The sequence below is a fragment of the Varroa jacobsoni genome, unplaced genomic scaffold (genome assembly GCF_002532875.2).
Source record: "Varroa jacobsoni isolate VJ856 unplaced genomic scaffold, vjacob_1.0 scaffold_218, whole genome shotgun sequence".
In the NCBI taxonomy this organism is placed as follows: Eukaryota; Metazoa; Arthropoda; class Arachnida; order Mesostigmata; family Varroidae; genus Varroa; species Varroa jacobsoni.
In genome coordinates, this window is record NW_019213120.1 from 1 (window position 1) to 14,981 (window position 14,981).

Here is a 14,981-nt window from a genome sequence, read left to right on the forward strand (position 1 = left end):
ATATCTGTGTAGCTGTTGCCCAAGATTGTAGGACCTTCTTCGCTGTGCTTCAGTTTGGTCGGCACTCTATATAGACAATCCTTGCTGTCGTTTTTTTCTTTCACTTTCGCTTAGACCGCCTTTTCTCTTGTGTAAAGATGAGAATGGGGTGTAATCTCGATACGAAATTTGGCATATACCTTAACCGACTTCTAAGCCCTCCTCGGTACTGCTGTTTATTTTGTTGGCCAATTTATTTGATCCTGGAGCTTCTGGAAAGCTACATGGTCAATACGCATGCTACACACGTTGTTATATAGGCCCACACGTATAGTGAAAAAGTGTATTACCGCCAACATAGCACGTATTTGTCCTGACTTCAAGCACTTACAAAATTTGGGTGCGGGATGGCTTCCAGCCGTTGATAATTAGGTTAGCTGTAGGTCACTGTAGGATACCGTTTATAGCTAGTCAACGAGTAAACCCCCGATATTACTATCCAAGCGGCTAACCATAGGACAGGCTACCCCACCGACGACGGCCTGTAGACAAGTTGCCTACCAATTTACATGACTAGGTCCAGTTTATTAGTAGACCGCCTTAATAGGATCAGAGTAGCTTTAATGTTACCGCAGTACGATGTAAGAAGCAGGCGGAGCACAACTGGTAATTAATCCCAAGTGCAATAATATGATGACGTGTGTTGCTTAAGACTTCAGTGAGAATAAACACGTTTAGTTCAACATGTGGTATTTGAGGAAAACGTGCAGAAAATCGAAAATGCTTATCCAGCGATCTGGGTGGCTATGCCTTATTATATAGTTTCTTGTCATAGCTGATCTATACCTTTTTCACTGATTATATTTATTTATATTATTCTATAAGCCATTTTCGGGGAATAGCACAGAGTCTGAATCGTGAAGTTCACACCGAAGTGACTACTCATGTCTTTATCTAAAAAAAATAGTCTCCATATGCAGTCGCCTAAAGCACTCATTGCATCATTCACATGATTTATATAAAATTTACATATACACAAGAGTGTAGCTACCTTTATTGACATCGGTTTGAGTAAATGAAGTGATAGGTTTTCCGTTTATGAGCAGCTGTCCAAGGCGTGGCGGCCTTGCAAGACTGAACATTATATCTTCCGGTTCAAGGGTCTCGTGGATCACGTTCAAGTATGTACGGCTCACAGTTGCAATCGAACCCGCATCCAGGTACAACGTAGCGTTCCCTATCAGGAGCACAGATTTTAGAACGATGAGGAAAAAACGTTCAGGTCACTTTTGCTCGAACTTTCAGAAAGGTGCCGACGTGCGTCTCATAGCGTGCGTGAACGACGGCTATAATAACGCTAGCATATGGAATACACGTAATTTTGCCGCGGAGCATTTAGTTGTGAATGAGCGAGTTGCTTCATGAACCTATCTGACATAGCTGGTTTTATTTTGCACAGCGTTACTATCTTGACTGGTCTTTTTGATTTTCGTTACGCGGTAGCATCGCCTAAGTGCGTTGTCTAGTGCAGAGATCTAATCTGCAGAAAATCAACTGGTAGAAAAAAACTGGCTTGTATAGGTTTATCATGAACACCAAACATATCTATTATAATTATATCAAGCTCTTTCCACTAAACAGTTATAACATTTGGCTTAACTAAAATTAGGTGTCAATCATACAAGGCTCGAACAGTAACTAGTGGTGCACACGTATCGACGACATGGCTAATTAGTAATCAAGTTCTTGTATTTATGAATAAGCCACTGATTTTTCGTTAGCATACTTGGCTTTGTAAATGCACAAAAAAAAAACCTTTTATCTGCTGAAATAAGGCAATACGGGCACTGAGTAATAGTTTAAACCTTGTCCTAGTCTGCGGAACGTTTTATACTATCATGTCAAATAAGAGGACGGTTGGATTGACATAACTCGCATCTCTCAAAGCAATCACCCAAGCAGAACAGAAGTTGAAGGCTTAGTACGTTAAGAAAATTCAAAAAGTATAAAAGGAGGGTGTGAGCCATACTTGTCCACACCCAAAATGCGGATAGTTGATTTACAGGGCTGAGTAATAATATTTCTGGTTTCTTTCAAGACATTTCAGATAGTGGCGGTGGCTCGTTCATTTTCTCCGAACGTAGAAACGAATCTGTTGTACATAGATATTGAATAGTTAGCTAACTAAGTTAGTTAGAAATAATTCAATTGTTCTATTTGCTTGACCACAATCAATAACACACAGCATGCGAGTGTCGCTCCATCTTAAGTATGTTGAAACTGTTGGCTTTATTCAATAGCTTTATGAATATGAATTTCTAGATATACGAATTTTTCTGAGCTGTATACATATATAAGGTATAAGATACATTATGTATCGTACGTGCAGACGAGGAGACAGATGTGTTCCTGTTTGGTTATCCACTAGGGTACCGTCGGACGGCAGGAGAAGCATTTATTCGAACGGCACGTATTTATGTCAATGCGTTCCGCACGTATATTCGTTGGTGGTACGTACCTCCTCCGGCCTTGAGTTGCATTGGCGTCCAGAACGTGCTCGGGTAGACCGTGATTTTGAAAGACGCCTCCTTCGTCACTCCTAGGGCCACCACGTTGAAATCGAAGCGATCATTGTAAGCGGCTTTCGATGGAGACGTGTGAACGTACTCAATAATACCTGTGTGAATGTGGTCATTAACAAGACACATCTCGATATGTTAGAAGCTTATATTGCGCCCTATTGAGTTATTTACCTATAAAGAATAAATAACGATATAATCTATTATTATATATGGTCATGCGGTAATATTCTGCGCTCAGCACAACTACCGTAGGGCCTTATGGAACGTATATTATTGGTTTCTCTAATTACGTTTGACGACGAAATTGGTGTCAGTTTTATCCAGGGGCATAGAGTTCGATTCAATCGAGCTGATCCAGAAAATATACGTAAGTAGGAATTGACAAAAAGCCATTTTCTTCGCAAACATGCGTATACATTCCTATCGGCAAACGTTTCTGAACCCTCTCTACTCCGCCACCCCTGTCACGCGCTCTATAACGACATGCCATATCATATACATATGGTACGAGTAAGCGCTGTAGCACAAGCTTTGCCCTTTGGTGCGTTATTTTCTCTTGGTACCGGCTGGCATCATGACACAGAGAAGGGGGATCCTGCGCCACAGCTTTACCTGCGGGCACCTGTACACAGACAAACACACGCACATGCAAATAGGCGGCATGCGAATTTAGCGTTATCTCCCAAAAATCCCATTTCCTCGATGCCTCAAATCGACACTCGACCCATTACCCCCTAGCATTCTCTTTTGCCTCTGCCTCCTTCCAGTAATGTTTACTTCTCTGGTGTTGTCACGCCAGCTAGTTGACCGGCCAAAATACCATCCTGACAACGCTTTGTTCACAATGTTCCGTCTTCTATATTGCTGTCTTACATTCCGGGACGACAAATGCCAGCTGCTCCGACGACAATATCTTCTGACAGCGGCAGAGGCCTGAATGGTGTCGACCTGGTGAAAACAGATGCTAGCTTGATTTCTTATATGTCTCTCTCTTTTTCCTACTTTATCTCTTCTTACGCTAAGCGGCCCTCGCCCGAATAGAGCGACTTGGGTCCGGCCTAGTCCAAAAGTATAGTACGCATCAGCCAACCGGTGCTTGCTTCAAGAACAGCGTATCGGCAAACGAAATGTCGCTATAGCGGCGTTGGTGCTTAAGGCGGTGCATAGTTTCCATGGCGCAACGCTTTTCAAATACCGAACGAATCCCTAAACACGCATGACATGGCTGGGTATGCGTATCGCGTTATGTTTAAACAGTCCGTCGGCAGTGGTATCTTTCCGTCACAAAATCATCACGTTGCTAATCTATCAGTAACTGAACGAGGCATAGAAACAGGTATGAATTTAGCATAGCTAGAAAACTGTATCAACTGCTACCCATATTCGCTGATCTGGCCCAGTCAGCGTGATTGTAGCATGAGACATAACGACGTAGCATTAGCATCTTGTCGTTATTGTGTGGGTCCATTGCCGTTCCGCTTGGTTTCATCCAGTTGTCCAAAGGTCCATCTGTCTTAACCAATATGGCGATAGTAAATGCGCATTGTAGAAATAACTCGATCATTTCAATGAGTTAGGTAACGACGGCAGCAACGGCTGTAACCTTCATGGCGACTTAATCGTCAGTGTTATTGCAGATGAAAACAAAGCTAGGATGCCCTCGGCTTAGAAACAAACCGAGTCTTTCAGTCTTTGGTAAACTAGTATTAACCTGGCATTTAACTATTTGCTAGACGGAGAGAGAAGCAAGGTAAGTACTAGGAAGTACGCAAATAAAGTTGACTAGTCAGCTTCACCCAAAATAGTCATCACTCAGAACAGTCGGAAGTGGTCGTATAGAAGACCGTAAAGGATCAACAGCGGTCGCTACATGTTTAACTCTATAAAACTAGCAGTGCAGACCTTCATGTGTCCCAAATTCCTTTTCAACTAGTAGAATAGTACTGTAATCCTCCCAAACGCAGCTGTTGTCTACGTGTGACTTCTGCAAATACACTTTTTGTGTCTTATAAACTTTCAAAATTATAAAACCCTTGACACTGCACACAGCAGACGTAGTTAGCAAATACGGATATTCAACATGTTGAAGAACTGTTGACCCGTCCCGTTGTTGAATTTGAAATGAAAGACAACTTTACACCAGGAAAAACTCTCTATCTCAGTATTAGCCATACGACACTATGGTCGCGCTAAACGACAATAATTTAGCTTATTTACACCCAAGCGAAACAGTTCCTTTAAATGGTGAACTTTGACTTGCGTTTGTAATTTGTTATATATATTGAAGTGGGTTAACATGAATGGAGGTGAGACGAATGTTGTGGGTATTGTGAAATAAAGGCTTGAAGTCGCAACCTGTTTCGATCTCCGTGGAAGCATTTTTTAGCTGTGAAAGTTCATGAAGACTACTTACCCTCCTGAACGTCTCGCATCGTGAATTTGTTGATGACTTGCTCGCTGCTTTGGGCAAAGCGTAACTTCCCAAGCGTCGGTGCTCTCATAACCTTAAGCACCACCTCAGAAGGTTTTACGTTAAGATTCGTGTCAATCGATAGATTACTTGGCAACAGCGGGGCAGACGACCCTTGTTCCAGTAGAAGTCCCGTGTTTGTCGTAATGTTGAGGTATGGCGGTGAAGCCACAATCTCCAGAATGCCTAATATATACATAATAACGTACATCTTTTTTAATGTTACGTTATGCCAGTTATACCAGCCCACTAACATAAAATTATTACTCACGTTCTATCACGCACATAAAATCCTAATACTGTGTGAAATGAATTCAGTAATTACGCTCTTTTTAGGGAATCTACATACCCGTAGCATAAAACTGTCCGTCAGAGATCCAAAATATTGCTCTACCGTAATCTCCACCGGTATGTCTGACGAGAATCATTTCATCATCGATGTCCTTCTGCGTGAATTGCTGAACTTCTTTTCGGCTGTCGTCGTTCCTGAGAATTTTATGGAGGGGATGGGAAGAAAAAAATACTTTTCATTTTTTGACATTAGCTTATTTTTAACTTAACCCACCAGAGTACTGGTTTAATGTATTGATGCTCAGCTATTTTCGAAATCTTAAGGCTATTTTCAGCGTATAAGTAGTAAGTACAGTTAACGATGTTCGTGGCAGCCAATGAAATAAATCACACAGTTCCTGCTTGACGGGCGTCACTCAATCAATAAGCTATCATGTAGACTAAAAACAATGAATGTATAGATATCTAAACTTTATCTTACCAATAATTACAGATGCACCTATGTCATTCAGCTCTATGCCTTTTTTAATAGTGGCCAATAAAAGGAAAGTTTCAACTTTGAACTGGTTCCGTTACAGCGAATCACCACTTGACCTGAACTTTAATTAACTGGCTTGCTGGACCGATATGTGTATATAAGGAAATGAGTTAATAAACTATTTTGCTCGCCTGTCAATCTGCGTCGGCAAGCGCTTAATGTATATTCTCTGTTTGTTCTCTTACCTGACTAACATTGCGTTGGGAATCTCTTTTCTGCTGATGGTGATCTTTGAAGGATCCGTATCCGTGTCAGCATCCTCATAGCGCAGGTGCATATTTGAAAGGATTTTTTCGGCCTGATACGCAATATGAAATACTTGCTCCTGAGTTCTTCGAGGCGGGTTGTCGTTCTTCAGAGAAATATCGATGTTTACCTAAAATCGAATGGAGAATAAAATCGAAGTTTCGTGAACAATAAATTTATATTGCAAGAACCCCGTAAAGCCATATAGCTTTACAGGCCATTCGAACTGGAACAGAATTTCGAAACTTGCGTGTGAAAACAGGTATCTACCAGTCCACTCCTATTGCTACGAGCACACAGTTTCCGGTATTGCTTAAGTAGGCGATCGAATGAGAAAGCAAATAATTCGGTATTGCATCCATATTTCTTTTCCAGTATTCAGTCGAGTGTCACTAGTACTCCCCAAAGGTTTTATATATTGGACTAGCTCACTATAACCACTATGAATCTAAGTACATTCTCCAGTTTCACATCTACGATGTTCTCCTGTCGGATCAAGAGTCAAGTAACCAGGCCATCTGAGAATTAGGAAGTAGATTATTCACGAGCGAAAATGGTGTCCTTAGGGGAAACGGGAATAGTGGCTAACGCGTCCTTCCCCCAAATCCGTCTCCCGCATTAACTTAACCTAGAGTATTCCACTTGGCCACGCTAATGGGAAGCATATATTTAGAAAGATATGAATTTACTGGGCTCGGCTAAAGCGCTTGCATTTAAAAGTACTGAAACACTTAAGTACCCTCGTAATTTTACAGCGATAACTGACAAAACGCCATCAGAGGCCGTAATTGAATGACCAGTCGTCGTTTTATTCGTCAGCTATTGAAATGAGGTTTATTATAGAATTAGCGTATAGAGCTATTACTACAATATGTTAATATTGAGACATAAAAGAGTGACTTATGTACACCAGAATTACAAGAAATTAGTTACGAATAACATTGTGATTTGTGTACCTCTCCGGTTTGCAGAACTTCTGTCGAGTTTTCCTTAACGACATCGTACACGACCTTATCCCGCGCGGATTCGCTGTCATCGTGTTTGTAGAATACCTCACCGGCTGCCACGGCTTCCGCAGAAAACTCCGTTACTACCCGGAATTGGCCCTTTTCTTCGCTACGTTCAATGGCGCCGTGCGAAGGTTCTCCAGTGATCTGCAACAGAGACCGTGCATTAGGGATAGTTCGGGCGTCCTCATGGTTGACATAGCAGCTACAAGTACCAACTTTACCGTCTAGCATAGCGTTACTCACTCTAGACACCTATGACATGCCGAATAACATTACGGTTTGATGTACAACACGCTGCCGCAAGTGGCGCGAAATTCTGAAATGATATCGGGCTTCCATAATTTGTTGGCATCATTTAGATAGCGGCTTACTATCATTAAGCATTGCACAGGCCATCTAGGGTCGTAGCAAGGACGGACCGAGAAGACAGGCAGCCCGTCTATTCTGCTTCGACGACCATGTTAAAACGATGCTGTGTCAAATGAGTAGATCATCTCTTTCTCCCTCACTATATATATATATATATATATATATATATATATAACTGCTACTAGTATTGGCGGAGTGGCTTTATTTCTAGTGCTGACAGCAGTTTGCTAACGATAGATGACGTTTACAGCTTTAGCCTTTCTAGTCAGAACGCGGTACTGGCAACGTTGGCAGGATGGATTTGCCACGACTCGTCTGCAATACTCTCTCCCGTTCCCTTCAGCTTTTACCCCGCCTGCGCTGCTTTGGTAGTAAGGCCGGACCGTGCTTGACGAACGTAGAATTACGCTATGAAATATAGAGTAGGCGGAATTGAACATAGGAGAGATGAAAGTTCGCGTGGAGCCAGCAGCGGAGCTACTCCCATTACTGCTACTGTTTTCTACTGTCACTCCTACTACCAGTTACCTTTGCTGCCGCATTTTCGCCGTCCGTTTGTTAGCCGGCTAGCTTGTAGCCTCGCCTCACTCGCTTGTATGTCATATAGAGGCGACGCTATTGCCCAGTTGCGCTTACCGTACTGCAGTGCCCACTGGTCTGTTGCGTTTTAGCTATATGCTTGAGTCGTGTTGCACCTTTGCTCTATTATGTGTCTTTGTTCACTTTCAGAGAAAGAAGCAGTAGTAGTAGTAGTAAAAGCTGTGGAAACGGCAATGGCAGCGATGGTCGCAGGGACAGTAGACTGAAGTAACCTTGACGGCAACGAAGAGAGTGAAGAACAGAACAAAAAACTGGACGTGGGCTGAGAGCGGGTAGCTTCGCTAGTGGCTTGGCCAACAAGAAAGGATACCAAAGCTGGCGTCGTTCTTTTTCGTCTCAGTTACGCTTCAATGCCTCAAGACGCTGTCCGAAATGGGTTTGTCTCCTGCCGGCTTGTGCCCGCAACAGTTACAGTGGGCATAAGATTTTCGTCAAAGGAAAGGCTTCTAGACATACCAACCCCGTTTGGGACGTATAGTACACAGATCCCTCGTCCTCTTTGCTATCACCCGTTTACTCCTCTGCTTTGCTTCTGCCTTGCCCTTCGCTTCTGTTTTAAGAAGCCCGAACCTCTACAAACGACTTTTGGAGACGCCCAGTTCTACGATTCCTTTCCGCCCCTGTGAGTCCCGCATGGGCTAGCTCGCAGCTTGCTTGTTTCCTTTGCCTCTTCCTGGCTGGCGATTTTTTCTCAAACTTTCTTCGCAAACTTCACCTCCCTTAGTCCCCACTTCTTTCTCGTGGGTCCTGTTGACTGCCTGATATCAGAGTCTTTTACCCTTCTTCGTTCGTTTTTTCTCCTTATGAGTTTACTGGTACGGCACACTACCACGGGCTACTTGCACCGCAACCCCTGCTACTAGACATGCCGTTCAAATTTTTCTTATTTATTTCTGCCTGTCTTCCGTTTTTAGTATTCCGGGTGCGTCCGATTATCGAGAAAGCGCGCAAAGGCTAGAACATATGCGTATAGAAGAGGTACTAGAAGACCAGGGATCGAGCAGCACTCGAGGCTACCATATTAGAAATGATTGTCAGGGTAGCGTTGTAGACTGACGTAGATGGCATCAAGAGGGCGATACAAAACAATCCAGAGAGATTGTCGAGCAGAGAGGCTTTACAAAAAAGTATTGGTATAGATATGGTCGTAGTAGCAGTCACTGCGGTAGAGTAAACAGCTCTTCTTATTAGAACAACTTAAATCTAAAAACGTGGAAGAGCGAAAAGGCTGACGGTGATCGGATTGATGGCATAGACGAATGGGAAGAAATTGTGGAAGGGCGCCGCGGGTGCCTGCTTACTTTCCGACTGGTTCACTGGCTGTGTTGCCTGTTCGTAAGCGGCTACAGAGATACAGATCTCACATAAGCTGGTGCGCGTTTCATCGTTTATTTCGCTACACCCCATACTTTCCTAACCCTTCCATGTATGTATGGATGGTCAACTGGTCGGTTCACTTTCTCGCAACGAGGAGTCATCTAGAAAAGCGCAGGGCAAGACGCCCCGTCTGCTTGTCACGATGGCTATACGCGCGGGAAACGAGGAGCTCTGGAAAGCGCTATGCAAATAGCATGCAAGCACTACAGCTACTACAAATGGACACGTATGCACGAGGAGTCCGACAAAGGAGTGACAACACGCGGAACAACGAAGAGGGCCGAGGGCTGGTTGGACAGGCTTTGTGGCGCCATCTTTCTCACAGACCCGCTTGTTGTTTTACGGTATAATGGTGTACAGAAAGCGGCTGAAAGAAACGGTGTAGCCGAGGGCATTACGCCGGTACATTGTAAATGCGGCAGCAGTTAAACATAACCGTTACAGCTAGTCAAATAGGGCACTGCAATGGATGAATAACAGGATGACAGCCCAGACTGTGTATGGGGGCTACTTGGGGAGGCTAAAGCTTTCGGCGTGAACGGCGCGGTGGTTGGAGGCAGGCTAAGAGAAAGGAATACCAGCGACGGCTATTCTGAATGGCTGGGTCGCGATAAACACACTTACTTGGCATCAAGAAGTGCCATCAGTGTTACCTTCAAGTACCAACTTCAAGCTCCTATTTTGTCTGACGACGGATCGGGCCGTAAAGGAGAAAACGTTTAAGAAAAGAGTCTGATAGACACAGTCCAGGGTCTGTGCGGGTCTTGTACGTCGTCCTGCTTGTTCTTCCCTTCTTAGTCCCACATTCGTCAAAGGAACGAGATACACAGAACAGGGAATTAAAGTACAGCGACTAAGCTAAAGCCCTACTATAGTTATAGTCTCATTCTTTGAGAAATCAACATTATTTATTGTACGCATGTCTGTCTATATGTTCGTCTGCCTCTGCATGCGTATATTTAACATGTCCGTACAGACGTATCTCTATCTCAGTTTTTCTGGCTCTGTCTGCAAGTGCGTTTGAACACAACCGGGGGCCTAGAGCAGCTCACAATGGTCATACGCGTCGTCAGTTTTCGTCGAGGAAAACAAAGTTTGCACAATATAAACAAAAATCGAAGGACGGTTTGGTTCTGGGCTATGCCACAGTCTGTCAATGTTTCAGCAATACCAGCGTGTAGAAGCTCAGGTTCATCATTGATCCGACGGCAAAGCCAAACGGTAGGTAAACAGCAACCACTGGGTTGGTTGGTCGCAACATAAATTTGCGATGACTCGAAGTGTCGTTGCAGTGTGGTGGGTTTATTGTCGAGAGCCTGGAACAGACAGAGCACACCAATAATTAAGCGATACGAGACACGAAACGTCCTTATACGTGCAACGGATGGCCGAGGAATCATGGCTTCTCGAAAAGTCCAAGTAGATGTCGAGGAAAAAGGTAGAAGCGGCACTGACAAACTTTACCCAGGTACCAAGTCCTACGCCCATGTTTAGGCCCAAGTCACAACAGTGCACGAAAAGAGATAGCGTCAACGCATTGTAGATTGGAGGCCACATATGCAGTAAAGCTCCGCTCATTTTGGGGGTAGTCCAGCAAAGTTGTTCACTCAAACAACTGCCACGCTCGTTGTGCTAGAAGGCGTCTTTCTTATCCTTCGCTCAGCGGCCGCTCTGGCGTCGCAGTGTTCGGGACCGATAAGGAGCACGAAGGAGCGATTTGGGAGCACACTCGAAGGAGCGCATCCAAGTCTAGAGATGCCTAAAAGCAAGAGTGCCTATAGAAACTGAACAGCGATAGTCTATGATACATCCTCTTTATTGTGCCAGAGACAAAAACGAGCGATCTTCGAGCTTCGGGTGCTATTCGGGCGGTTCAGCATGCTCCGAAGACCGCAGCGGCCATATATGCATCAAGACGAATTGGTCTAGGTGGAAAATGACAAAGTACCAAATCTCACTTCTCCTTTTGGCTATATTGTTACGATCATCTATGGCATAATACGATACCCCCTGAAGAAATTATTCTCCATGGTTATCCGCTATTTATTGTGGGGCTGGCTCAATGCTGTCGACGGCCTGGACGTACCGCTGCTCCGTTACTTGCTTCCTGCTTTTACTGCTGGGCGCCTGATTTGCACATCCACACATCGACGACTGTGGGGTTACTGCGCCAAGACCAGCAGCCAGCCAGCCAGCTGACGGACGCGACGAACCAACGACTGCAGCATGGGAGAGACTTAAGAAATGCAGGAAGTGCCGAAAAGACTGGACAGAGGAATACTATAGGCGCTTGCATATGCAAAATAGCGGAAGAATTTTTTCGTGGTCGCGTATGGTACAAAATGTAGCCATTAAGCTCAATTACGGTGGCCTTTCTCTTGTTATTGCTGCAGCGCGCACATGACTATTACTGCCCGACGTTATTCAGTGACATCATCTGTGAGGACTACGTTGGATCGTGGTCTCATATTATATGGCCTCCTCTGTTCGTGGACGATTTCTGCTAAAGCAATGAGCAAGCACCCCCGTTGAGAAAGTAGAAGTAAAAGTAGACGGTTGCTCTACGATGGCTAGCCTTCTTTAGGCCATAGGCAAAGAGGTTTTCCTCTTTCCATCGGCCGCTTACGGCGCTGTTGGTGCAAATCAACTCAGTGAGAGGCGAACGATTCAAAGCTGACTACCGTAGCTAGCAGCTTAACGGAATGATAGCTGCTGATAGAAAAAGCGAATATTGGCAGTAATCCTTGTCCGCGTGAGGATGTTCTCACCAAATGGAAGGAAAACTAGAAGGAATTAGTTGGCCAGCAATATAGACAGAGCAAACTCGCATAGCCCATTAGGGAAGCCTCATGCAATGTCTATTCAATGTTTTTCCATAACTTCGTTGAATAGTCCCACATGTGTTTCTATGAGTAACGCAAACCCAGAGGTAGTGTTTCGCATTTTAACGCTGTAATGTGTAAATGGGCACATTTACGTCTAAAGGAGTATATTATAGAAATATATGTAAGGTATTAATATACCTACAGTGCACTACAAAAACTAATGAATGATATTTAGTTAGATCTTTGTATCAACTCAATTATTATGAATTGGAGTTTTGAGGATCTGGCTCGAAAGAAAGAACGAACAAATTTTTTTACGCTTGAAACTCTCGGTAGCTAAATCGCAAACGTATTTTCTTCCTTTTTAAGGGTGTTTTGATTTAGTTCTCCGAAGGCATTTTTTCAAACCGTATTATTATGACATTGTGTTTCCTAGATGAAAAGCTTTTACGTTCGTGAGGATCAAACGTCTTTATTTTTTCTAATTCCGTCGTAAACTCTCTTGCAGGCGTTTACGGCATGAAGTTCAATATTCTACACATTTAATTAACCCTACTAAACTACTGAGACTACACTATAATTACTAATATGTAACTTGTGAGTATTAAACTCTAAGTAACTCATGTCTAACTAACTAGCTGTCTTCAATGGGCACCAATGGTTCATTCCGCCTACCTTTTTTCAAAGCAGGTTTTGCAAAATGCTAGATGCAGATTATTTTACATATATTTTTACAAAATCACATAGTGAGCATAATTACACTCTCGATCGTTCTAACTAAGTACTACCGGACACAAATGACTGTTGATTTATGCAGATTCGCGAAATGTACATTGTCAAAGAGAGATACAGATATGCTAACCACTACGGATTAGGTAAATTACGAAGAGGTTTTGGATCCGATAAATATGCACTATTTACTTTTTACTGCGCTGTGTCTTTACTCAAATAGCCGACCCTAATTTAACACATATATAAATAGATAATTTTTTACGTGAGCTACATAATGGGTTCATAATGTTATACCTCTACATTTACCTTAATAACAAGCTTCTTCTTTGGCGATTCCTTCGCCAGTTTGAACGCCAGCCGTTCTCCTTCGGGTACGCGCATGTTAGCTACAATCAGCAAATCACTATTCGCCGACCGAAGGGTAAACGTCTGTCCAGTGAGACCCGCCGTCGCCGGGTTGCTTGAGAACACGTTGAACTTGAACGAGTCCTCGAAGAAGATGACCGATTTCGACGGTCGATAGACGAGGTTCTTCTGGGCGAGATGCCGCTGGGTAAAATTCGAGCCGACCGAGAGCACGACCCCGTTGAGTAACAGCCGACCCAATTTTGGTGTGGCTGTCAACGTATATGCGATGCGTGAGTCGGCATATCCGTCCAGATAGCGAAGATCGCGCTCAGTGAGAACAATCTGCCGCGTGTCGTAAACAACCCGTGTGTTGTTTGTCGCCGCGAAAACGCGATCGGAGGTAAAACTTAACGTGAACTGGTGCAGGGTCGACAGCTTGGCCTTTTCGCAGGACACGGTGAACACCAGTGCGTCCTCCACAGGCTTGTCGATGGCGGCCTGGGGCGTCGGCACGAACCGTACCTTGTGACGGGTCAACTGCCGCTGCGAAAAGTGCGTCGTGTTGGTCCAAACAGAGTTGCTTTTAAGTCGCTGAATCGTGCCGTACTTCGGTGCTGTTGCAATGTCGAAGCGGATGTCAAGACCCTGTTCGGGCGCGTTTGTCACGAACGCCAACATCTGGTTCGTCATGATTGTAGGCGTCGCATGTGATACTTTGACACCGGTATTGTTAACTGAAGTGATGTCGAGCGGAAATGTCCGCACATCGACGAGGATCTCTTTCGTCATTGACGGCGAGTTGTAGGAGAGGCCAAACGATGTCGACGAAGCGTTGCCTCGATGATTGTACCAGATTAGGCTTTGTTTGAGATCGTGAAAAGTGAAATTGTCTAGAGCGACGCCGGGGTTCTTGAAGTTGTCAACGAACCCAGTATTCTCTGCCTCTTCAATGTGGACCATGAAGCGAGCAGCGCCTTCATCGACAAACTGAACATCGTCGATCTTTAGCAGATCGTTGGTCAGCTGCTTTTTTGTGTGTCGTGCCAATGTGAACACGACTTGTGTATCGTAGTCGTGCGTTGGCGAATTCTGTTGCGCTAGGATGGCGATGTGCAGCATAAATTGAATCTTCTCGGAAAGTGCTTTCGGCAGGCGTTGCAGTAGGAGCGTCGATGGCGCGACGCTCATCTCAAGAACGATGCTATCATTCGCTGCCTCGCTGCCGTCATGCGTGTACACGACGCGATACCGACTAATATCTCTGCAATTGTAGCAATATCACCGCATATTAAAGAACCACTATCAGTATTGTACCGTAAACAAAAGCCAGCAGTCAGTTTCGCTCTCCCTCTTTCGGTGCTATTCCAGTACTCCCGAGAATAAATAGCCACACACGTTTGGGACACAACGATCCGACATGGGCGGATATGATATTACACAACTGAAAGTAAAAACTACTGTTTCAGTAACGCTCACCTCTATTCTATATTATACGTAACGTCAATGTGCTAACTACCTTTTTGGTCAAACGGTGCCCGGAAAAGAGAATAGATACAAGCGGGTCGAAACGTTTGTCCCAATGTTATTTGGTTTCTGACAGTTGTCTTTCGCGTG

The 14,981-nt window shown here is 44.2% G+C and overlaps 1 protein-coding gene and 1 long non-coding RNA gene across 2 annotated transcripts; one reads left to right on the forward strand and one right to left on the reverse strand.

The window, feature by feature from the left end:
* Positions 1-954: 954 nt before the first annotated feature.
* Positions 955-14,593, reverse strand: LOC111273712 (chondroitin sulfate proteoglycan 4). Its single transcript, XM_022855599.2, has 7 exons — positions 13,326-14,593; positions 7,063-7,260; positions 6,046-6,236; positions 5,381-5,517; positions 4,975-5,217; positions 2,498-2,656; positions 955-1,216 (listed from the first exon to the last, which is right to left on the reverse strand). The coding sequence occupies exons 1-7, from the start codon at positions 14,553-14,555 to the stop codon at positions 1,005-1,007; spliced, it is 2,370 nt and encodes a 789-aa protein (XP_022711334.2). The 5' UTR covers positions 14,556-14,593; the 3' UTR covers positions 955-1,004.
* Positions 9,548-13,214, forward strand: LOC111273716 (uncharacterized). The gene is made up of 2 exons (XR_002688000.2): positions 9,548-10,683; positions 12,796-13,214. It is a non-coding gene; the product is annotated as an uncharacterized LOC111273716 (long non-coding RNA).
* Positions 14,594-14,981: the final 388 nt, after the last annotated feature.

Excerpts from the sequence above, each read along its gene's own strand:
- LOC111273712 (XM_022855599.2), bottom strand. The coding sequence starts at position 14,555 with ATGAGCGTCGCGCCATCGACGCTCCTACTGCAACGCCTGCCGAAAGCA. Across the intron at positions 6,237-7,062 it reads AAGTTCTGCAAACCGGAGAG|GTAAACATCGATATTTCTCT; the intron begins GTACACAAATCA and ends ATTCGATTTTAG. Across the intron at positions 5,518-6,045 it reads CCCAACGCAATGTTAGTCAG|GAACGACGACAGCCGAAAAG; the intron begins GTAAGAGAACAA and ends TAAAATTCTCAG.